General features: G+C 33.8%; 4 protein-coding genes across 5 annotated transcripts; all 4 read left to right on the forward strand.

The window, feature by feature from the left end:
- On the forward strand, window positions 1-1844 carry LOC135138088 (leucine-rich repeat-containing protein 15-like). Of its 2 annotated transcripts, none has more exons than XM_064067945.1 (2): window positions 1-36; window positions 89-1844. In XM_064067945.1, exon 2 carries the CDS (start codon window positions 91-93, stop codon window positions 1810-1812), a length of 1722 nt encoding a protein of 573 aa, XP_063924015.1. In that variant the 5' UTR covers window positions 1-36; window positions 89-90; the 3' UTR covers window positions 1813-1844. The 2 variants fall into 2 exon arrangements, with proteins under 2 accessions (XP_063924015.1, XP_063924014.1); XM_064067944.1 differs by having other exon boundaries at window positions 7-36; window positions 86-1844.
- Window positions 1845-4500: 2656 nt separating this feature from the next.
- Window positions 4501-6457, forward strand: LOC135138087 (toll-like receptor 6). The gene is made up of 2 exons (XM_064067943.1): window positions 4501-4601; window positions 4650-6457. The coding sequence occupies exons 1-2, from the start codon at window positions 4575-4577 to the stop codon at window positions 6429-6431; spliced, it is 1809 nt and encodes a 602-aa protein (XP_063924013.1). The 5' UTR covers window positions 4501-4574; the 3' UTR covers window positions 6432-6457.
- A 3142-nt stretch (window positions 6458-9599) lies between these two features.
- LOC135138616 (toll-like receptor 6) lies at window positions 9600-12276 on the forward strand. The gene is made up of 6 exons (XM_064068594.1): window positions 9600-9736; window positions 9789-9863; window positions 9918-10422; window positions 10579-10843; window positions 11346-11489; window positions 11678-12276. Exons 1-6 carry the CDS (start codon window positions 9600-9602, stop codon window positions 12274-12276), a joined length of 1725 nt encoding a protein of 574 aa, XP_063924664.1.
- Window positions 12277-19400: 7124 nt separating this feature from the next.
- Window positions 19401-24796, forward strand: LOC135138401 (uncharacterized). Its single transcript, XM_064068372.1, has 3 exons — window positions 19401-19561; window positions 19978-24472; window positions 24525-24796. The coding sequence occupies exons 1-3, from the start codon at window positions 19529-19531 to the stop codon at window positions 24605-24607; spliced, it is 4611 nt and encodes a 1536-aa protein (XP_063924442.1). The 5' UTR covers window positions 19401-19528; the 3' UTR covers window positions 24608-24796.
- Window positions 24797-24828: the final 32 nt, after the last annotated feature.

A 24828-nucleotide genomic window follows, 5' to 3' on the forward strand; every position in this document is an offset into this window, starting at 1 on the left:
AGTCAAGGAAATAGCGTTTTTTTACGCACGAAACGAGTGAGTAAAAGTTATATAAGTTTGTAAGGTTCAAACACAATATTTGCAGTAGCTATGGTCTTCACAGTTATTTTCATTTTTCTTCTAACAACCGCGCAGTCTTTGGCTTGCCAACTCTTCGATCCAGACGAATCCAGGCCCTATTCGACAACTGTATGTACAAACATATCCTCACTTTCCGATATACCAGTCTCGTCAAAACTAGAAAATTTTGAGGAATATTTAGAAATAACTCAGTCCACGATTTCCACAATACCAAGGTTCGCATTTACGAGATTTTCAACAATAGATAAATTATTTATGACGCAAAATCATATCAAGGAGATATCGCCAGGAGCTTTCAATCCTCTTCTTAATCTTAAAGAGCTTCACTTGGATCTAAACGAACTGACGGAAATTTCAGAGGGACTTTTCAACTCTTTGAAGTCTCTCGTGATTCTAAACTTGGCTAACAACAAAATAAATAAAGTCGATGCAAAAGCTTTCATTGGTCTGGAAGTTTTGACTGAAATCAATTTAGAAAACAATGAAATTAAGGAAATTGAGAAACACATGTTCGATTCGCAGAAGCAATTACAACTTCTGGATTTATCCGGAAATCCTCTGGAACAATTCAGTGGTGAAGGTCTTTCCAGTTTAAGTGCTTTGATCCTTGCCGAAACAGCTCTAACTTCGTTTGAAGAAGATCTGAAACATCTTAAAATGGAAATTCTGAATTTATCATCAAGCAGTTTAGAAACTGTCGATTTCTCGCGATTTCCCAAGGTAGAAAAGGTTTATTTATCAAACAACAAAATTGTTTCTATCAGTAATCTAGAAAGTCTCGACTCTTCATACATCACTCTCGACAACAATCAAATTGCTACCATCACTGGCACCTTCAACGACGTTTCTTTTGTCACTTTAAATCACAATCGACTTGAAGCTGTACCCAATACACTTTTCAACGATTCAGCTTCTGTCCGTTTCATTGATTTGAGTAGTAATCTAATTGCCACAATTGAAAAAGACGCTTTCCGAAATTTAAGCGTGCTACAGATTCTTCACCTGGAACACAACAACATTACGGAAATTCACCCTAAATTGTTTGTTGATTTGTTTGAACTTAAGTATCTAGACTTATCGTACAATAATATCCAATATCTTCAATTTGGAATTTTCAACAACTTACTTCAGTTGAAAGTTTTGAACATTTCTGACAACAAATTGAAAAGTTTGCATGAAAATGGGTTTCTAGCTGTTATAAGTCTGGAAGAGATACTTTTTCATAATAATCAAATTGAGTATTTGGACGTTAAAACTCTATTTCAATATAAGGGTCAGTTGAAAAAGATCTCTTTAAACAACAATGCTTGGGACTGTGAAGATCTCGCTGAAACTTTTACAGCACTAATAAACCGTTCAGTCGTTCTGGATGGCTTAAGTGAAGAAGGAGAAAACTTCCATGGAATTGCCTGCAGCAGTAAGAAAGAAAATTTCTGGGAACAGTCAGAAATGAGTAAATTTTTTAACGACGATTTTAAAAACTCCAAATTTTTCCAGTACTTCGAAAAAGATTATAAGTCGACTGGGTTCTTCAAGTTACTACACGATTATAAAAATAGTGACACTAGAACGGAGAAACTCGTATCAGGAGATGTTTCGGTAGCGGGTTCGACAAACACGATTCTTGTGTTTAGTTGTTGTTTACAAGTAATGATTGTGTTCCTCTTGTTATTAAAATTTTTCATAAAAAATAGACGTTACGACGCCCGAAGCAACGAAAGAAATATTTAAAGATAAAATTAATGTTTCATTTTTGGAGAGTTCAAACGGATAACGATAAGTGTAAATAAAAATGTTGTTTAAATTTATTTGTTCTGTTAATTATAGAATTTAGTTAAATAAACAATGTTTAAAAATCATTAATGTCCTTGTTTCTCTATCAAGAAAAGTGAGATAATTTAAGTAAATATCGACTGATAAAAAAAACGTGTGGCATGTGATTGTCACATAACGGGTGTTCAACTGAAAAGTTATCAGTGTTTTTGGTTTTTGGTCAAGAGTTACAACCGGAGTGGTGTTGAACTACTGGGTTGATTGTTATAAAAATTTAAATACATTTTAGGAATGTCGTGCTGTAAACGGTAAAAGGCCAAACAATAATGTACTTTTGTACCGGTGGTTCATGAATCCACCTCGACTTTAACCTTAAACACCCAAAGTTTTGGAAATGAATTAAATTATATAACATATATTGTAAATAGCTATTATTTTATAATTAATATATAAGTAATATAATCCATAATAGTACTATTTCCAAATTAATTACAATTTTAAAACGAGCGGGCGGCGCACATTTTTTTTTAATTAAAACTCTCTTTCATGTTTTATTGATTTAAAAACGAGCCATCTCATTTTCTCGAATACGCTCGACTTTATAACAATAAAATAATGACAACGTACGAATTATAATAATAACATTCACAATATGTTGTTCAATTGTGGCTTATTAATAATTTTAGTCATTCAAATCAAACGAATGTCTACGTGACATTCTGCGGATGTATAAACATAAACATTTTAAGCACTACGCATATTGCTGATAGACCACTTTTCCCGTCGGTAATGTGCTACTTTACTTGTGCAGAGACGGTTTATACGGATATGCTTGTGAGGCTGGACCATCAGACCCCTAAAGTGAAGGAACCCTTTCTGGCCAAATCTAACGGAAAATAAAATGTATTTGTTTTTAATTTGGTTATTACAAAAATACGATTTCGTCTTCAACTGACCGTTGACACATATGATTCCGAGATTGTGTAAGATGCAAAATTTGCCACTTCCGGGCCTTCCAGTAATTTATGACTTGCAACCAGTCAGCCACCTGCATAAAGAGCTGCCGCCTCAGTTTAGTTTGCAGTATCGTTTCTCATTCTTATTTTGCTTCTGTTTAATAATTTAAAGAGTGTACCGCACACTTTTGAAATTACTGCATTTGCATTCATATTTTTTCGGTTTGCTTATGCGACGCAAAAAAATTAATAAATGACCCAATTTATTTTGTTGATTGTTGATTGTTATTTTTATTTTTGTTGTTGTTAACACAATAAACAAATAAAACAATAATACAAAATTTTCTGAATCGCAAAACACTTTGGTAATAGAGAAAAATAAAATATTTATGATGAGAGTCAATATTCTACATTCCTCTCTCAAACATTTCTTGCAATTCAAATCTTTAGTAATTCGAAAAAAAAGTGTGAAATTTACCCAAAATTGCCAAAAAGTCTTGGGGTGTATAAAAAAGCGTCATGAAAGTTATTACCTGCTGATTAAATTAACCATATAAGAAGAAGAAGCAGGTCATCGCTTTTTCAACGAATCGCAGTAATGATATGTTAATAATAGAAACTCACTAAAATTGACTGGCACTAGCAACATAATCTCATAAAATATTTTGTGCAATGTGTGCATTTATTCCGTTTAATTTGTCCGATACTAATCATCACGCTGGATACAATAATTTAGTTTGTGTTCAGTAGTTTCTGATTGAAGTAGCGTGAGTAAAGCTAGCTTGACGGGCTTGCAAGACGTGTCAATGATGCCGTTGGAGGTGTTTAGGAAGACGAGCTGCTCGAAGGGCTTCATCTCGGGCGTCCTGGATACAGTCTGGGTATGGTCAGAGATGGCTTGTGTGACGGGCGCTCGCGCACTACAGTCATGAATTTCGTGGAGGGATTCATGTGCTGTACCCAGCATCAATAAATTGACCAATAACTTTGTGCATTTATTCGGTCTAGTTTTTATTACAATAATTACCACATTGGATAAAATGATTTACTTTGAGTTGTTCAGTGATTTCTGCGCTAATTCCTAAATACGATTTTTAAAGCTTTTTACAGTGAATGGGAGGGATGCAAGGATTTGAAGAAAATACTGACCAATTGTCCTTATTTTGTTATTTTAGTAAATGTATTTTTTTTGTAAATTTTTGTAGGACCGGGCCGCTGTCTACTTAACCTTCTTTTCACTCAGAGTGAAATAATTTTTACTAAATAATGTTTTCATTAATTCTTCATAGTAAATTTATTTTGGAATAAATGTTGTTCTGTTTAAGTAATTTTAAGTACCTACGTAAGTACATCCCCATAAATTTCATTTTGTTTATTTGACATGTGTAATATTTTTAGTCGCCAAATAAAAGTTATGTCCGCTCTAAATGATTGTAATTATTGTAATAATTGATTTATTTTATACTCGTAAATAACTCAAATCTTATAAATGTAGTTTTTAAATTCAAAATATACATCTAAATTGACGATAAAGCCGCACATTGATTTATGTTTGTTACATTCGATTATTAGGTCAATAAGTTAAGGATATGGTTGTTTAGAGAATCGTCGGTTTAATATTTGCGAGTTTTTGCAACTCAAATACAACGATAAAAGTTTTATAAAATTACTGGAAAATTGAAATCGCGGGTCATGCACTCCATGTTTATCACAAGATGTTTTAACATTAATGTTCAGTCAACGCTAAATATGTTGTGTGTGTAGATGTACGAAGCACTGCGCAAGTTCACAGTAAGTTTCCTCTAATTTCTCATTTTATGTTCAAACTATCATTTTTAGCACAAAATGAAAAACTGGCACCAAGTTTTCGTTATAGCTGCTCTAATTTCACATAGCCACGAATTATGCAAAGTTCATATTAATACATTGAACTTTTTGCAATACGATTATTATGAGGACCTCAATGACACCGACTTTTTGGATGAAAGAATTTTAGTGGTGTGCACAAACATATCGTCTATCTCTTATATCCACCAACACATTAATTCTTCACACAGTAAGCATTTGAATATTACAAGTTCTCACATTCCCACTATTGCACCACAAGCGTTCGGCAAATTCCCAGAATTAATCAAATTATATTTGAGTAACATTCACATTAAAACGATATTAGAGGGAGCATTTGATAATTTAACAAAACTTGAAGAACTACATCTGGACCACAATGAAATAGTAGAAGTGAAGAGCCAAGTTTTCAAAGATCTGCATCAACTGAAAGTTTTATATTTAGATAACAATAGAATCGTAACAGTGGATAAAACTGCACTTTTAGGTGTTGACAACTTGGAAGTGCTAAACTTAAAAAACAATCTGATTACTAGAATAGAAGAAGAACTTTTAGTGAAACAGTTACGCTTACGAGAACTAGATCTATCCGGAAATCCTATAAAAAATATTAGTCATATCTTACCCACTTCTTTGCAACGATTATATTTAATGAAAATTCCTTTATCTGAAATCAATTTTAATATTTCATATCTAACACTCGATACACTAAATGTGAAATACGGCCAGCTTTCTAAAATTGACTGTGCTCTTCTTCCCACCACGAGAGTATTAGATCTGTCTGACAATAAAATTTCAACTATAGCCAATCTGCAATTCCTTCGAGCCTTAAATCTAAATTTGAAAAACAACAACATTCGAATGATAGATGGGGTATTTCCTAGTACAGTTTCAAGTATCCAGATCAGTGGTAACAAGTTAGAAACTCTTGAATTACCTTTCAATAAGTCCAGAAAACTTCTCCATTTACAAATTAGTAGCAACAAACTTTCAAAAATAAATCAAAACGCTTTTGAAGGTTTGTCAGCACTCCTTTCGTTGACCCTTGACAACAATAACATAACCACAGTGGAGAGAGTATGGTTTAAAGATTTAATATATTTGGTTAACCTCAATTTGTCTCACAACAATATTGAACAATTTAAATTCGGGACATTTGACTCTTTGAAAGATTTGGAAATTTTAGATTTATCATACAACAAGATCACGTCCCTTGATACTTTACATTCACTGAATAAACTTACTAAGCTTTACTTTGATGGTAATCAGATTTCGAACTTGAACATGGAAGAAATGAGAATGTCGTTCAGACGATTACAATTACTTTCACTAGACAAAAATTCCTTTTCGTGTCAAAAACTAATCAAAATTCAGCATCAATTAAAATATTCGGGTGTAGTTATTAAGCACGGTACAAGCTATCACAGCGATCACTTTCACGGGATTTTGTGTAACAACAGCAAAAACAATGATACAAGTGTGTCGAGTAAAGTTTTGAAGAACGGTTCTGTAAAGCCATCAGGATTTCCAGATTTCTTCAACGGTGACTTCAACAGAACGAAATTCGTTCAGTTTTTTGAAGACGGTTATAGAAGTAGCAATTTTTTCAAATCGTTAAATGAAACGTCCAACAACGGTTTATTAATATTTAGTAGTGTAATTCAATTGATCGTGTCAATTTTGTTACTAGTTTTAATCGGATTTATATTTTTCTATTTCAAGAAGGTTAAGACTGGTTATAGATCTGACAGCTCATCACTAATGGAATTAACGTAGTGAAAAAATAAATGTACTTTTGACAATGTTTTGTTTTATTGAAAGACAAATCCACTGTTTCTCGGCCTCCTGGTAATGTATATTTTATTATTATTAATAGGACTCATCACTGACACCGAAGTGACCGGCATTCAGGCAAGACTTCTAACAGTACGGGTATTAAGACCAAGTAATGATTTACATCGTAACTACCGATCATTTATCCGCGCATCACTTGAAAAGTGACCTACACTAGTCTAACCTACTGGTGCTAAACTATTTTGGCTGACATGACCGAGAAGCTTATGAACATATGACATGTTTCTAGCAAAACAGTTCCCTGCATTTTGACAATTATTGATTTATTTAGTGTAAATATTTCAAATTCGCAACTAAACTATTTAGTACTACACCTACATTGGAGATAACTAAAGGTAGATTTGAAATTTTCTCAAGATTTATCATAATCTTCACTTCTATTGATACTAATTGTAGATAGGTAGTTAGAAATTTTGGTGTCGAAGACATTTTCTTATTGATGAGATTTTCGTCTAGGTTTTTGAAGAATTTTCCATGCAGCCCACTTATTATGTTGTCTAGTTTGTGGGATGTGGGGATTTCTTCGGTATTGGATAGATTTAATGGTATGTGGTTCAAGTCTTCCCTTGCTAGAGCACGAAATAGTTCCTTTCTTCCTGCGCATCTCGGAAAATATTTCTTCAATTCCAAATCTTGCCTTTTGTATAAATTTTCCAAGTTTTGGAATCCTCTTCCTACGTTTTGTCTTATTAGAAGGGTCTGTTGCAGAACACGACGGTGATAAAGGTTTTATAAAAGAAGAAAACAGCAGAAGAGACAGAAGTTGAACTTGAAGATAAAGAAGCAAAGAAAAGTCAACACTCAACAGGGCGATATTTAAGAGATCGTTCGACTCTCGAAAATCCAAAATACATTCAAGACTTCGTCATGACAGCAGAGAAATCTGTTATTGGAATAGAAAATCCTGAAACATTTGAAGAACCCGTTGATAGCAAAGAGGGTACTAAGTGGTGGAAGCCATGGAAAGGGTGTCAAAGCAATTATGTGTACATGAGTTTTTTTGAAGAGAAATTCAGATATGTAGTACCCTTGACAAATATAAGGCAAGACTAGTTGTCAAAGCCTTTAGTGAATGTTATGGCATCGACTACACTCAACTTTCAGTCCTGCAGCAAAATTAGGAACGATTCGTTTAATTCTGAGGGTTGCTGCAACAGAGCAGATGGATCTTGTACAGTGTGATGTCTCTACAGCCTGTCTTTATAGAGAATTTGATGAAACTATCTACATGGAACAACCGGAAGGATATGAAGACGGCACAACCAAGGTCTGTGAAGAGTATATGTGGACTCAAACAAGTCCCAATATGCTGGAACATAATTTCTTTCAAAATTAGGATTCAGGATCAGTGAAGTTGATCGGTGTTTGTATGTTCGAGTGAAAAAAGGCAAAAAGCTCTTTTAGTTGTCAACGTAGATGACGGGTTGACTGGAGCAATAGACCCACAAGACTTGGAATATTTTCTTGAAGAGCTTAAATTAGAATTCAAGATTTTCTCAAAAAAAACTAAGTATTTTTTGGGCTTTGAAATTGAAAAGGAAAGTGGCAAAATTAAGATAAGTTAAAAGAGCTGTGCAAAAAAGATCCTTGAACGCTTTGTCTTTTTATAATGCAAGCCGATTTCAACACCAATGTTGAAGAGTTCAGAAACATCGCACACAGAGAAAGATAAGGTCAAGAAGGACAATTTTCCATGTAGCCAAGCAGTTGGCGCTTTGATGTATCTGATGCTTGATATAAGACTAGATTTGGTTTATAGTGTAAGATTCTTGTCAAGGTCGCTAAAAAATCCTTCCACAGATGACCAAGCACCAGCTAAACGAGTATGCCGATATACTGCAGAAACTATAGATCTGGGGATAGTTTACAACAATAACGCAGAAACAGGCAACTTAGATAAGGCAAGAGTAATTGTTAAATATATAGGTGGAGCAATTACATGGCTCAGTCACAGACAGGCGCTTGTGGTTTCTTCAACAACTGAGTCGGACAATGTAGCATGTAACGGGTTTTTATTTTCCCATGGCAATTGATTTCAGCTGATATTTTAGGTCCTCTTCCTCATAGTATGCAGGGACATTGTTATAAGCAGCCAATGAAGCAACCAAAGAAGTTATTCGATTCAACAGATTACTCAACGAAATTTAAAGGTTGAAAAATGTTCTAATTCTTCAAGTTGACAACTCTGCAGCGATGAGACTGGCCCAAAATTCAGAGTTTCATCACAGAACAAAACATATAACCATCAAGCACTTCTTTAATCGAGAGAAAGTGATTGAGGGAAATCTGGACATTCAGCAAATATCAACCAAAGAAAAGGCTGCAGACATAATGACTAATAAGCCGTTACCCAGAATACGATTAAGAATTGTTTGTAATCAGATGGAACTCAGTTAGATTGGTTTTCTTTTTATTTTGTTAGTGTTGGAGGTGGCAACCAATCTATCATGTTTGAAGTTAACAGTGTGATGAAACACTGCCATAAATAAGCGTTGTTATTTAGGAACTTTATATTGTCAAGTTTTTTTCTCCAGATTAACAAATAATCACAAGATAGCGGACCGAGCGAATTGCCTTGAAAGATTCCTCTTCTGATCATTATTGGATGTGATTGAATTGTTTAATCATTTAAGATTATTTGGAGAGTGGTTTTCCAAAATTCCATTGAATATTTGAGAACAGCACATATTTTAAGATTAACTTTGAATAATTCCAGATTTTGGATAGCCACGAATGCGGTGGATCTCTTTAGATGCTCTCATTAAACGGTGCCTGTACTTTTGCTGCAGCTGGGAGCCATCTTCTGTAATAATTTACCATTCATAAAAATCTTTGGAGTTGTTTTTGCAATTTAAAAAAAAGTGAAGAAGATATTTTGAAATTATTGTTAGATGGCAATTAAGGTCAAGCACTCCTTCTTTGCCCAAGGATGTTCTAATATTTATTAGTGTGCAATTACCGTTAAAAATATGCCATCTCTGTAGACGTCAGAAGTATTCCACAGGATCACGATAAGTTTTTAGTATTGTATTATGAGAAAGCTGTAATTTTTAGAACAAAATGAAAAGATGCCATCATTTTCTCTTTGCAATGGTACTAATTTCACAAAGTCACCAATTATGCAAAGTTCGCCGTTTACCATTATACAACCAGCACTCCATCTATGTTGAACTCGACAAGACGGAATCTTTTGGTGAAAGATATTTAGTCGAATGCGCAAACATATCGTTTATCTCTGACATCGATCAACATATACATAAATTTGTCACTCCATTATAGGCATTTGAATATTACAGGTTCTCACATTCCCACTATTCCTCCACAAGCGTGTAACAACTTCTCAAGACTAATTAAGTTATATTAATATACAATACTGGAAGGAGCTTTTGATATTCTAACACAACTTAGAGAACTGCACCTGGACCACAATGAAGTAGATGAAATGAAGAGCCAAATTTTCAACCAACTGTATCTACCAGAAGTTTTAAATTTAGGTAACAATAGAATTGTAACAGTAGATAAAGCTGCATTTTTAGGTGTTGCCAAACTGGAAGTGCTAAACTTAAGAAACAACCAGATTACAACATTAGAGGAAGAACTTCTAGTAGAACAACTACACTTAAAAGAACTAGATCTATCTGGAAATCCTATTGCAAATACTAGTGATGATATCTTACCCACTTCTTTGAAAAAATTATACCTAAACGAAACTTATCTATCTGAAATCAGTTTCAACATTTCATACCTAACACTCAACACACTAAATATGAAACGGAATCAGTTTTCTAAAATTGATTGTGCCTTTCTTCCCTCCATGAACGAGTTAGATCTGTGTGACAATAAAATTTCCACTATAATTAATCTCAAATTACTTAGAGCTTCACAGTTAAATTTAAATAACAACGACATTCGAGTAATAGACGGTTTGTTTTCTACCCCACTTTAGAATATTCAGATCAGTGGTAACAAGTTAACAACCTTGAAACCGCCATTTAACAAATCCAGAAAACTTCACTATTTAGATATCAGTAGTAATAAAATTTCAACAATAAATCCAACTGCTTTCTAGGGATTATCAGGACTCCTTTCGTTGAACCTCGACAACAATAATATCACTGATGTGGAAGCAGGATTGTTTAAAGATTTAGATTCACTGAATAAACTTAATTTGTCTCACAATAGTATTGAACAAATTAAATTTGGGACAATTGATTATTTACCATATCTGCTGTTTTTAGATTTATCGTATAACAAACTGATATCCCTGCACCCAAATACTTTACGTTTGTTATCAAATCTTAGGGAACTGTATTTTGATAACAACCAGATTTCAAGTTTGAATATAGAACAAATGGAAACGTGTCTTCGCGGACTTCAGCTTATTTCTTTAGACAAAAAGTCCTTTTCTTGCCAAAATTTAGTCAAAATTGATCGTTATTTAAAATCTTATAGCACAGTTATGAAACACGGAACAACTTATAAGGGTGAAAATTTTCGCAGGATTTCGTGCATCAACAACAAAACCCATGCTTTAAGTCTCTCGAATGAAATTCTGCAGAAAGTTATCAACAGTTCTGTAAAAAAATCAAAATTTGACGTTTTATTAAACGGTGATTTCAATAGAACTAGGAATGTACGGTTTTTTGAAAACGGTTATAGACGTAGCAATTTTTTAAAATTATTAAATGAAAGACACAGCAACAGCGCATTAATTTCATGTAACGTAATTCAGGTGGTTGCGTCACTCTTGTTAGTAGTTTTAATCAGTTTTATGTATTTTTATTTCAAGAAAGTTAAGGTTAATTATGCTAGGCAACAGTAGAATTGTGACAATAGATAAAGCATCACTTTCGGGTGTTGACAACTTGGAAGTGCTAAACTTAAGAAACAACCAGATTACTAGAATAGAGGAAGAAAGTTTTGTGGAACAACTACGTTTAAAGGAACTAGATCTATTTGGAAATCCCATTACATACATTGGTGGTATCTTACCTCCTTCTTTGGAAAAACTATAAATCTAATGGAAATTTACTTATCTGAAAACAATTTTAACATTACATACTTAACACTCCAAACGCTAAATATAGAACGCAGCCTGATTTCTAAAATTGACTGTGCTCTTCTTCCCGTCATGTGGACGTTAAATCTCCCTAACAATAAAATTTCAGCTATCTTTAACCTGAAATTTCTTCGAGCCGTAAATGTATATTTGAGTAACAACCTCCGTGTAATAGATGGAGTATTTCCTACCACAATTGAGCGTACCAGTATTAATGACAACAAGTTAGAAACGTTAGAACCGTCATTTAACAAATCCAAAACACTCACCGATTTAGATGTCAGTAGCAATAAAATTTCAACAATAAATAAAATCGCTTTCGAGGGTTTATCAAAACTCTATTCGTTGAAACTCAACAACAATAACATCACTAGCCTTGAGGCAGTATGGTTTAAAGATTTAAAATCTTTGAATCAGTTTAATTTGTCTCACAACAATATTGAACAAATTGAATTTGGGACATTTGATTCTTTGAGAGATTTGTCAATTTTAGATGTATCGTACAACAAGTTAACATCCCTGCATTTGGATACTTCACATTTGTTAGCGGAACTTTGGAAACTGTATTTTGACAATAACCAAATTTCGAATTTGGATATAGATGCAATGATGTCGCTTAAGCACCTTCACCCCATTTCTTTAGACAATAATTCTTTTTCTTGTCAAGATTTAGTCAATATTGATTGTCACGCACTCGTTTCGGATTAATTAAACACGGAACAAGTGTTGACGGTGAGAATTTTCACGGAATTTCTTGCATCAACAGCGAAATCAATGATTTAAGTGGGTCAAGTAAAGTTCCGGAGAAGGCTATCAACAATTCTGTAAAAGCATCAAAAATTGATGTTTTATTCAACCGTGACTTCAACAGAACTGGATTTGCTCAATTTTTTGGAGGAGGTTATGTAGGGAGCAATTTCTTCAAATCATTAAATGAAGGATACAGTCACAGTTTCTTAATGTTTAGCACTGCAGTTCAAATGATTGTGTCAACCTTATTACTAGTTTTAATCGGTTTTATGTATTTCTATTTTAAGAAATTTAAGATTAGTTACAGATCTGACAGCTCGTCGATAATGGAATTATGCTAGTCAATATGTTACCAGAAAGAATAAATATACCTTTGATACATTTTTTTCCCTCGTATACAATATATTACATGTCATTAGGCAGACCAGCAGCAGTCAAAAGATGTGATAGAAACTACAATAATGAATAGTGAAAATGTTACCACTTTGTTTACTGAGTGACCTCAGACACATGTGTCGGGTAATAATCTTTAGTTGCTACCGTAAGGGTTAAATTGGGAAAGACGTTATGCGGTATCAGTTAATGACTGATTCCTGTTATTAGCACAATTTTTGAAATACACTAAGACTAAATTGACAGTTTTGTAGAAGTCGATTTTTGTATATTTCAGCAAGACAAATATCCGCAAACATGTTCTCAGTATTCGTTTTGAAAGGTTCGATCCACTCAACAATTACTTGCGGTCTATTATTACTGTGAAACTGAACTACTGAACAATAAAAATTGTTATCAGAATAATACAGATTGTAAACCCATTTTTATTATTTTATTGATACTTACCTACCAACTATTAACAAGAGCAGAGCCAAATTAAATGTCTGTTTTTAATTATAGTTCTTACATGTAATTTTACATATTTATACTTATAGGAAGAAAAACCGTAACAAAAAGACGAATAACAAATCTCAATTACTTAACACGGATGTCCTAATTTGCATATAGTACCATTAAAACATAAGCAAACTCGACCACTAATCTCCGAATGTAAGAACAAAATTCGCATATTCGCAAATTGCAAATATCATTGGGCTTGTCAGACATTACAAACAATATGCGTAGAACCGTACACCACAAAAATCGCCAATCGCAATTTTTTTCTTCCGAATTCGTACCAAAAAAAAAAACAGCTGCAGACGAAAAGCAGATGCATGAAAAACATCAAAGAACGTTGCCTTTACGAACAGATGCAACAGGCTGACGCAATGTAGCGATGACGACATGGGAACCATAAAGTAAGGTAGAAAATCCAATAATTTTCGACACAGTAATCCCATAAAAATGTCAGTAACGAAACCATATTCAAACGAAATTAAACCATATAAAACAGCGAAATAAGACCGTTCTGTGTAACAAAATCCCTATAAAACCAGTAGCGCAGGAAGTGATTTTCATTCAAGTTCTGAGTTGTAGTGGAACACGTTGTCCATTTCCGCACCGAGTTTTTTTTGCTATTTTGGCTGCATTTTGAAGAAATCCGAACTTAAAAAAGAGAAGAAGATAGAAAAATATCTCTGCTACATCTGTGTAAGTCTGCCTTTCAGTCATACTTATTAACTTATCTCGCTCTCCCTCTGCCATAATGTGTTCTCAAGTTCGGCCGCACTTATGAAGCGTTTAATTTATGCGTTTTAGTCGGGGGGGTCTTCGATACGTTTGGTGTGAACAGAGTTAACAGATGTTCCCGTTTGCGGGTGGTACTTTTGGCATTACGTCAGCTCTGGTCATCGGGGAGGATTTTTTCGATAATTTACCGATAACTTTTTATAAAAATTAATCCAACGTTTCCTTAGTTTACGGAGTCGACCTCTGCGTTCGCGACACGGATATTTCAGGTCAGTTTTTGGGAAGTTTTCGAATGGAAACCGTTTTAATTTGATTTTCTTGCATTCAATAATTTTATTTTAAATTTATTGGCGTTCAATATGATCCCGTTTTCTCATTATTTTGCCATAGTTTTGGGAAACCTCGCATTTCATTTTAGCGAAAAAAAAAAATTTGCAGATTAGATACCAAGAAGAGATAGGTAGAACGAAACCTCGGATATGAAGATGAGCAAGAGACGCGGAGCATTGGAAAGGAATGGAAAAAAATTGTGAAGGCAATTAGCGTATCCTCTAGACACGCAATACTCTTAAAAAAGAAACCCAAATGCAATAAATGGTACGACGCAGTTTGTAAAAAAGAAGTAGAAAAGGAAGGTATTCTAAGGCTAAAAGCATTACAAATAGAAACTGAGTAAGATGTAATAGCATATAGGAACCAGAGGAAAATGACAAAGATGTTATACAGGCAGAAGGAAAGGAACTACGAAAAACAAAAGATGCAAAAGATGCAGGAATATTACAGAAGGAAAGCAATACGCAATTATTATAAGGAAGTAAATAAAGCAAAAATGGTACGTCAAGTGAATCTTATCAAGGGGATGGATGGCCAACTAATTGGGGATGAGACAGGAATACAAGAAAGATGGATGGAACATTTTAAACATACACTGAATGAGGATGATAACTTGGAGGAGGAAGATCAGGAGGACAGCGAAGATCAAATTGAGAAATGCAGCGAACCAACTGAGGATGAGGTAAATGACATTTTGAATAAGCTAAAGAACAACAAGAGCCCAGGCGGAAATGGAATAACAGCGGTGATTATAAGGTATGGGGGGGGGACCGTATGGAAGAAAGAGTGTATGCCAAGAAGCTGGCAGAGCATTACAATAATCCCTCTCCACAAAAAAGGAGATATTACAGAATGTAATAATTTCCGAGGGATATCCCTACTCGATGTGGTTTACAAAGTATTAGCGACGCTCATGAAAACGAGAATGAAAGCGTCGTGGATCCTCAGATAGGACAATGGACCAGATCTTCAGCATGAAAGAAGTGCTAATGAACTGTTACGAATATAAGATTCCTATGAACAAAACCATCCCAGCGATGGTTTTGTTCATAGACTTTAGGAAGGTATACGACTCTGTGAGTAGGAAGCAACTATTTAAGGCGATGAGGGAATTTGGAGTATCGCCGAAATTGGTCAAGGATGACGCTGAAATTAACTACAGGAAGGGTGAAAGTTAATGGAAAACTGTCGGATAGATTCGAAATAAAAACGGGGCTGCGACAAGGTGACCCTTTGTCAACGCTGCTGTTTAATATAGTGTTAGAAAAACTTATTACAATGTGGAATTTAAACTGAAAGGGACACTTGGGTTTTAAAAACCATCAAGTGGTGGCATATGCAGATTATATAGCCATAATAGCAAGAGGAGAAAAAACTTTAAAAGACATCACCACCAAACACAAAATGAGCATATCAACCAAGAGAAAAGTAGCCTTTTAATAGTGGGAAATAAGACAGAACCTACAACGCTGGATATAGAATACAGGGGAGGACAAGCAAGTTTTAAGGAAGTGAATTTGTTTATTTAGGAAGTAGACTATCAAACAAGTGCGATGAAGAGAGCGACATAGAATGGAGATTACTAAAAGGGAACAAATGTGCAGGAAGGCTAAATAGGTGTATTGGAGCGAAGAAAATATCCAGAAGTATTAAGGAACGGGTGTACAAAACAATAATAAGGCCTACCGTATTATATGGATGAGAAGCATGGGTTCTAAACAAGAAACTAGAAAAGAAATTGCTTATGTGAGAGAGAAAAATCCTCAGAAGAATATATAGAGGGAAAAAAGTAGGTGAAGAGTATGAAACAAGGGAGAACAAGGAAATGTATGACTTATATGGGGAAACTGACATCTTGGAGGTAATAAAAGGAAGAAAATTGGAGTGGCTGGGGCATATGAAGAGAATGCCTGATACTAGGGTGGTAAAACAAATATCGGACAGACAACAAGAGGGAACAAGCAAAAAAGGAAGACCGAGATTAAGATGGAGGCAAAGAGTGCTACAAGATATTGAAGAAAGAAAAATCAAGAATTGGAAAAGAGAGGCAAGGGACAAGAAGATTTGGAACAAACTCATACAATTCATATGTATTCAAATGTTAGGAGCGTTTAATTATTATTATCGCTTCCCCCACATGCAGTTTAGCTCTCCGATTTCCAACGAAATGGGCCTACACCCAAATAAATAATTTTGTTAGTGTCCAAATGGTCGGTCGAGGTCAAAAACAATTTGGGTATGCGTGGTATGGTATGGTTGCGTCAACTAAGTACATATGATTTTGGAAGCGAATAAAATATGTTATATGAGTAAATTTCGTGAAAGGTTCACTTAATGGTGATAAGCGATAACTGATAATAATAGTATGAATATGATTGCGTTTTTTGCGTTATTTATTGTGGTTGTATCATACGTATTTATTGTTTATATTGCATTTTTAGGAAGTTAATTTTTTACTATTTCTATTTCGAGGGACTCAGTTATCTCATTTACAGCCCCTGAAAGCTAACTAAACCATCGTGGATTATTTTACAATAGTTACTAATTGATTGTTTCGTCTTACCCCTCATAATGATGTTAAAGAAAGTTAAGGAATAGGAAAACGACGTTCTGAATATAGTTAACTTGTTTTTTGTGTTGTTTTGAACATTTCGGTGCTTAAGTACTTATTGGATTTTTTTTTTTAATAATTTTATTGTCAATCAATATTTAAGTCATCAGTCGAGTTGGTTATATCAGATAAAATAATTATCTTAGAAAAACTCAATACTTTAACAATAATGTACTTTTATTGTCTTCTAAGCTTGTAGGTGCAAATTCCAAGTGACCGGATCATAAGTTATTAGCAGAACGATGAACGTTATAGATACTGAAAATTTTTTCAACATGTTAGTTTTAGGTTTAGATAAATAAAATGTATTGTTACGTTGATCGGTGATTAAAATCGGTGTGGGAAAAAGTGAACGATTTATTTCTTAGTAACTCAAATTTACACGACTAATCACACAGCGATTATGTATAATTCGGACTCGACTGGAATAGATTTGACTAGAGTCTACTTCTCCCATTGTCTGGACTGCACTGACTGCTCCTGACGGTGGTTCCCATTTAAACAGCACGCGGTCCTTCTCGAAAGGCGCCGTCACCGCTTCTAGGCTTGTTCTGGAGGCTTTTCTTTAGCGACTGCCGTCCAGCCGCCGTCACCGACAATGAGTCACCCATCACCGCCGCACATACCTACTATCTAAATTTAAGACATTTTTGTATATCTCCACTTCCCCCCGTAGCAGTTTTTGGGTTTTACTTTAGAAATAAAACCGAGCAGCATACCACATTTTTTTTATTTTAGTTTGGGAAACGGAAGTCATATCAGAGTGGCCCAGATTTGAGCTGAAACTGCCAGGCCAGTGTAATGATTGTCTTCACATCAAATGGTTGACCATCACGATTAACCTCCATATTATAATCGGAATTAGACAATACTAAATCTAAAACTGTATTATTTGTGTTAGCTACATCATTAAATTTCGCAAGATCAAGAAAATTCCGTTAGTAAGTACATATACTTAGTATTCTTGTCAGTATAAGATGTTACACAGAAGTCTCCAATTACTAGTAGAGATCTGTTATAAATAAATATTTCAAGTGTTTCAAAAAAGATTTGATAGTCGTTAGATATGTACCTATATAAAACAACAAGGAAATAGTTATAATAGACAACTGACATTTACTTACATCAATATTAAACAATGGTATTGGCTGAAAAATGATCTACACGTTAACAACGTTGTAGAAAATTTCTATAAATGACTATAGGGTTGAAGTAGGTCATGGAAGCGTACCGCCTATCACTTTATATGGACTTTATTAAATGCCAAGCACTCAAGACAAATACCACACTCATCTGTGTAACTTGTTGCTTATATGGTTCATATCTCATTAAAAAATAAAACTAATGCATTACAATAAAGAGACACAAATTTATTGTGATTAAACATCACAGTAAATGTTGGAAATGTTCACCATTTTCTTCAAGGCACATGCTCACTCTCTGTTAAATTCCATGTTGCAACAGGAACTCCTGATTGCTGCAACAATCGTTTCAAATCATCAACAACTTTCTCAGATACTGAAAGGTTTTTTAGGAAATTTCTCTTTGTCCACAATGCCTGTACGAACAAATCTGTTGATTATATCTCTAATGTGAGTCTCTAACGATGTTTCTCGAATTATTATCAAATAACGTATTTGTCCAGATATTCTTGTTTACAAGAGGTTACAGAATACACCACTCTTCGTTTACGTATGTCCCACTGCGATATAATATGACATAATAGTGAAAATATTTTGTTCAACAGAATAAATCATTTTCAGGGCCTTCGCTCCCTTGCACAAAAACAAAATTGTCGTACGCAAGCACCAAGAGTTTTGAAAACGACTGTTTTGTTGTTGTGAGCTTGGATCACACGTCAAAAACGCTAAAACAATAAAAATGAGTACTTTAAATGATAGGTTTCAGTTACAATAGTCATAATGAGGCATAATTTCAGTTAAGCGGGATTTTTGAAATCCATGGGCAACTACACCCTTATAACATTTATAAAAACCATGTATAAAACTGTATTGTTTGTGTTATACACCATTAAATTGCGCAAGATCAAGAAAATTATAGACGCGTTGAAGAGATCTAGCTTTAGTACGGGTAGTACTCTTTCCAGTTTAAAATGTTATGTAGAAATTTCAATTTATTAAGACAGATTAGTTAACAATAAATATTTTAAGTGCTTCAAAAAAGATTTCATAGTCTTTATAGATATATAGGGGGTTTACATAAAACGAGATAAAAATTTCTGTAGATAACTGACATTCACATAAAGTAATATTATAATAAATAATAACAACAACAAACTGTCTGCCAACTCTGAAAACACTTGTAGGGGTGTGGTGGTTACTCACTCTCTTGTTTTGTACATATTCGGCCAAAAAAAAATTGAAAACGTATTACTGTGCCTTTTTAAATATTTTATCTTGTTTAATTTTGACGTTGCTAAGCAGATTAGATAAGTGAATAAAGAGTTGTACCTATTATAGATAAAATAATATCACACGATGTGCCATATTTTTAAAAAGAGAAGTAATTAAAAACTTAGAATAATCCATCAAATTGGACAGAGTATATATTGCCTGATATCAGTAAGCAGTTTTAGTGCATGATACTGACAACAATGGACTAATTCTGAGTTCAATCGCCAATATGGAAGCATATGGTGATCAAAAACCAGAAGACGTGAGTTTTTATTTTTTACCTTGTAGTGATTTTTGTTCATTTGCTTTTAATAGTTTCATATTTAAATTTTAAGTTAACTTGCTAAAGATTAACATGATATACTAGCGCCGAGGTAAGTAGTTGAAAAAATTCTGGTAAACGATCATTTGTCCCTGTAGATTTTAATTTTGTTGTATACAGTCTCAAAAATGATTGCATCCTCTGTTTAGAATTTACATAAGAATGTATTAATTTTGTATTCAATTAAATCCTAAACTGTGTTTAAAAAATTGTATATCTTCGAAAACATATTGTTTATTTGATTTATTGATTATTCTGTTATCAGTGATAGTTTATCATCTCAACTAATATTTTGTTATCTGCTTAAACCTATATATTTTTTAGTATATAATTTTGATGCAGAATATTATTTTTAGAAATTCACGAAAAGATCGGGTACTACCAACAAAGGAATTGAATACGAAGACTTGTTAACAGCACTCTTGGCATTTAAACTTTCAGAAAATAATGAAATAAAGAATTTCAGTTTATCCACAAACAACAGTCAATATGGAGATTTTGACGACATTGTTCTTCAATACGAATTGGATAATGTGGATTCAAAACACACTTTTGTTGTTCAGATGAAACATAAAAATGAAAACAAAAAACTTACTTCTACAAATCTAGCAGCTGCTCAAGGGAAATTCAGCATTCAGAGTTATTTTAAGTCGTTTGAAACATTTCGTCATAGACTGCAAGATAATTTCAGCTGTGTACTTTACACAACGGCACGGTGCGAATTTTCAGAAAATTATGAATTTCCTTTAGAGAATTTTGCCAATTTGAAATTGAGGGTACGCCAACATAACTGTCTAGACGAAAATTTTCCGAACACATCTGCAAAGAGTTTTGTATACAAGTTTGAAATTGTTAACGATGAAGACACAGTCTCCGAATCGTTTAGAGATTTTCTCGATCACTTATTTCTGTACCCAAATCAGAAAGATGTACCGCACTTGAAAGAATATATTTCCACTGAGTTCCGGAAAACATATTTTTGCAAAGAAAATGAATTTTTGTGGTACACGAAATATATTTCTAGTTGGAGCGCATGTGAAAGGAAAAAAATGGTTTTAAACAAAAACACAACAACTGCGAAAATTGCAGAAATTCTGCTAAAACCTCATCTCAGTACCGGTTCTTTATCTTCAAAGGATTTTGACTTCGATTTGTTCTCTAAAACTTGTCAACAATGTGACATTGGTGTTACAAGTTTTGATTTACATTTCTCTTTATTCTGCGATGAATTACCAAACGAAGAAAAAAGTCTAAATATAAAAGAGAAATTTCAAATTAACTCCGAAAGTGAAGAAGACCGCGCTGTTATTTTGTGGCACATGCTGAAGAGCCCTCTAATTATTCGTTTGAATAAAGGTAACGAAAAAACCATTTACAAGGCTATTCGTTCATTTGAAAATAAGGGTAGTGGAAGAAAATTTATTTTAATTTCGGACTCTGTAGATAGAGCACAATTACAGAATTTTAAATTATTGTGGACTTTAGACGATCTATTATCAATTTGTGGTGAAGAAATCAAAGATAAGAAGATTGCCCTTCAAGGACGACAGTTTCTTCTTAAAGACATAATGTTCAAGAAAATATTTCAAATACTTACTATTGACGAGGTTCTCAAGCAAGACATTATTCAAGTTGGCGAAAACGCAGAAGAATTGCCAAACCCTTATATTGACCAGCGTCTATCGAAAATCACTATTAGCTTCAAATTCATTAATAATCTTGATGCTCAGAGCTTAGCAGTGATCAACTGTAACGGAAAGTTAGATTCAATTAAGCAACATATTGAAAATGCAAGGATAATTAAAGTAGAAAAATTTCTTAAAAACCGTTCTAAGGAAGAAGAGCATCAGTTTCTTTACAGAAGAACAATGGTAGTGGTAGCTAAAAATCGATGCTCACCTGAACAGTTCATGAATATTTGCCAAAAAAGTAAAGACAAAAATTGTTATTTACTCTGCATTAACAAGCAACTGAAACTGGAGTTGCTGGAGACCAGTAGGGTTATCGCAAAACCTAGAGGAGAAAACTTAGAAAGATTAACCATTAAGGAAGACGAAATGTTCGAGGACAACCATTATGTAAATGTCATTTCTGCTAAGCCTGGTGCTGGAAAGTCAGTTATGATGAAATACTTAAAAAATAATATTTCCAGTGATTACTGGATATTAAATATTTGCGTTCGAGACCATGTTAAATTTTACACAAGTACCACAAAAGACATCTTAGATAATTTTTTGAATTTTCAAAGTGAAAACATGGGTTATAACAGTTTAACTCTGAACATAAGACACGCCTACGAGAAAGAGAAAAAGATAGTTTTTTTGTGGGATGGGTTAGATGAGCTTCCAATGACTTATATACCGAAAGCTATACAAGTAATTAAAATATTATGTAATATGGGATATGTTAATTGGATTACAACGAGGGATCACCTACAACATTTCCTTGAAGAAAATTTTAGGATCTTCTCACACACTATTAACGAAATGGACCAAGATCTTCAAAAAAATTATATCAGAAAACAGTTTGAAACCAAACACGATCCTCAAGAACTAACTGAAGTCATTGAAAAAATTATCACTGTTATAGCAATGACAAGGGATGTAGCATTTTTAGGAATTCCGCTGAGGATTTACATGTTAACGGATTTGTTTTTGAAAAATCCTCAAACATGTAGAGAACTTCTCGACAGCACTTTCATTCTTCCTGACATTATTCATCACTTCGTTCAAGAAAAATGCAAGTTTTCTTACAAAGACAAAGGCAATTATAGCAATTTCGAAAACGATTTTATGCACAGAGCTTTGAATGGTAACACTCAGTATCGATTACTGCAATACGAGATACTGGCTCTAAACACCTTGCTGCCCAGTGAAGTCATTGACAGATTGAAAATCCACCACGAATTGTTAAATGATGTTGAACAAATTAAGGATGATTTTGGACTGCTGTCAAAAATTGATTTACCTTCTAAAACTGCAGTTTTTGTGCACAGTATTTATGCTGAATATTTTGTTGCTACTTGGATGGTCAAAAATCGTGATCAAACTGACATATTTAAAAGTTTTATGTTTGAGACTTCCTACAGAACCATTAGAATTATGTTTGATTTAATTTTAAGCAAAGGATGCCCTGCCCATATTGCCATCTTACACAGGGATTATAGTAATTTGCTCAAACACCAAGACGACATTAACTCAAAAGACAAGGCAGGAAGAACTCCTTTGCATTTAATTTGTTCCTGGGGCGAACCACATCCACTGTTGGAAAGTGAAACTAAAGATGATAAATACTTTTTAAAAAACACAAACAAGGCTAATTTAACTAAAATAGCTAGCACCACCGAAGAATATAAAAAATGTTTGCGTGTTCTGCTGGAAAACACACAGTGCAAACCAAAAGAAAAGGATGAATTGTTCTGCTGGGACGCTGTAGAGTATGCAGATCGTACCTTGTCATTATTAGCAATAGATATACTTCTGAAGTATCTAGAAATCGCTGTCAAAGATCTTGAAAATTTTCGGGACGAACTCTCGGTTTCCTACTATTCTATTGTACTGAACTACAAAGGAATTGTGAATTGTTTAAACAATATGAAGTACATCATAGATAGACAAACTGGTAATAATTTATTACATTTAGCGGTTATAAATGGAAGAAACCATTTTTTGAATAAACTTCTATCCATTCCTAAGTACATAGAAAATATAAATGAAAATAATCATCAAAGGCAAATAGTTCCAGAACTTGTTGTTATGGGAACAAGGATTATTTTTGAATCTAAGCAGAACTCTCTACATATTGCTGCTCAAACTGGAAATGTTGCAGCTCTTGATATACTAACAAAAAAAGGGGCTTCAATAAATTATCAAAACGGAATGGGTAATACTGCTTTACATATAGTTATAATGACTGGGCGATTACAATTAATACCATTTTTATTACACGAAGGAAGCAGCGTTAATCTACCGGATAATAATAATAATACATCTCTACACTACATTGTTCAAACGGGTGAACTGTCGATGATCAAGGACATAGTAGACAGAGAAACCTATATTATCAAAAACAACTTAGGCCAAAGCCCATTAGATCTTGCCACTATTCAGAATCGTGAAGATATTCTTGATCTTTTGTTGACTAAATCATTGCCAGGGAAGAATATATCCATTCAAGGATATATGCAAATGCCTCTTTCCAATGCCGTTTTTACAGGACAAGTGAAGATTTTACATTGTTTAATCAAGCATGGTGTAAATGTTAATGCTATGCTTAAAAATGTAACTATTTTGTGTATCGCTGCATTCCGTCGTCATATAGAAATTGTCGACCTACTACTGAGGAAAGGAGCCGATCCCAATATTCGAGTCTTTGGAAATATGAATGCTCTGTCCTTTGCAGTCATTAGTCAAAACATTGAAATTATAAAGCTATTACTAAGTCACAACGTGGAAATTTTTGATTCTGATCATGGTGGAAATACCTGTTTGATCAAAGCTGTTACAGACGAAAATAAAGAGATAGTAGATATGCTGTTAAAACATGGCGTTAATGTGAACGCACGCAATAATCGTGGTGCCAGTGCAATGCATTTTGCTGCAGCCATAGGTAACATTTATTTAATAAATACATTGTTAAAGTATAATGGTGATGTCAACATTAAGAATAAAAAAGGAGGTACACCACTACACGTAGCGGTCCTCTACGAAAGAAAGAAGGCGATAGAATTTTTAATCAGAAACGGAGCTGATTGCAGAATAGCAGCTCAAGGACTTGTGCCTTTGATGCTGAAGAAACTGCCTCTACAAGAAATAGATAGGTTTCCCCACTTTAATCGTCCACTTATGCAAGGTAAGGTTTTCTTAACCTAATACGATTTGTCTAATTAATGAATATTTTTTAGGTACCAATAAGAGTGCAGTGGTTCCAGAAATAACTATAAATTTCGAGATGGGAATTAAATCACATCCAAATCCATTTTTGTAATTGAAGTTTGGAGTTAACATCTTCCGTAATTGTCAACAACACAGGATCATATTTACTTAAGTAGAAACGTATCATGTGAATTGTAATTATTAACTGTATATATCCTAAGAAAAAGACAAGTTTAAACTCTTTGCATAATATTGTAAATCAAAATCACATATCGACAAATAAACCTGGTATGTTTTGGTGGTTGTGGCAAATCATTTCAATAATAATTGAGG

The sequence above is a fragment of the Zophobas morio genome, unplaced genomic scaffold (genome assembly GCF_036711695.1).
Source record: "Zophobas morio isolate AGI-343-1 ecotype UQ-CSIRO unplaced genomic scaffold, CSIRO_AGI_Zmor_V1 ptg000030l, whole genome shotgun sequence".
NCBI lineage: Eukaryota > Metazoa > Arthropoda > Insecta > Coleoptera > Tenebrionidae > Zophobas > Zophobas morio.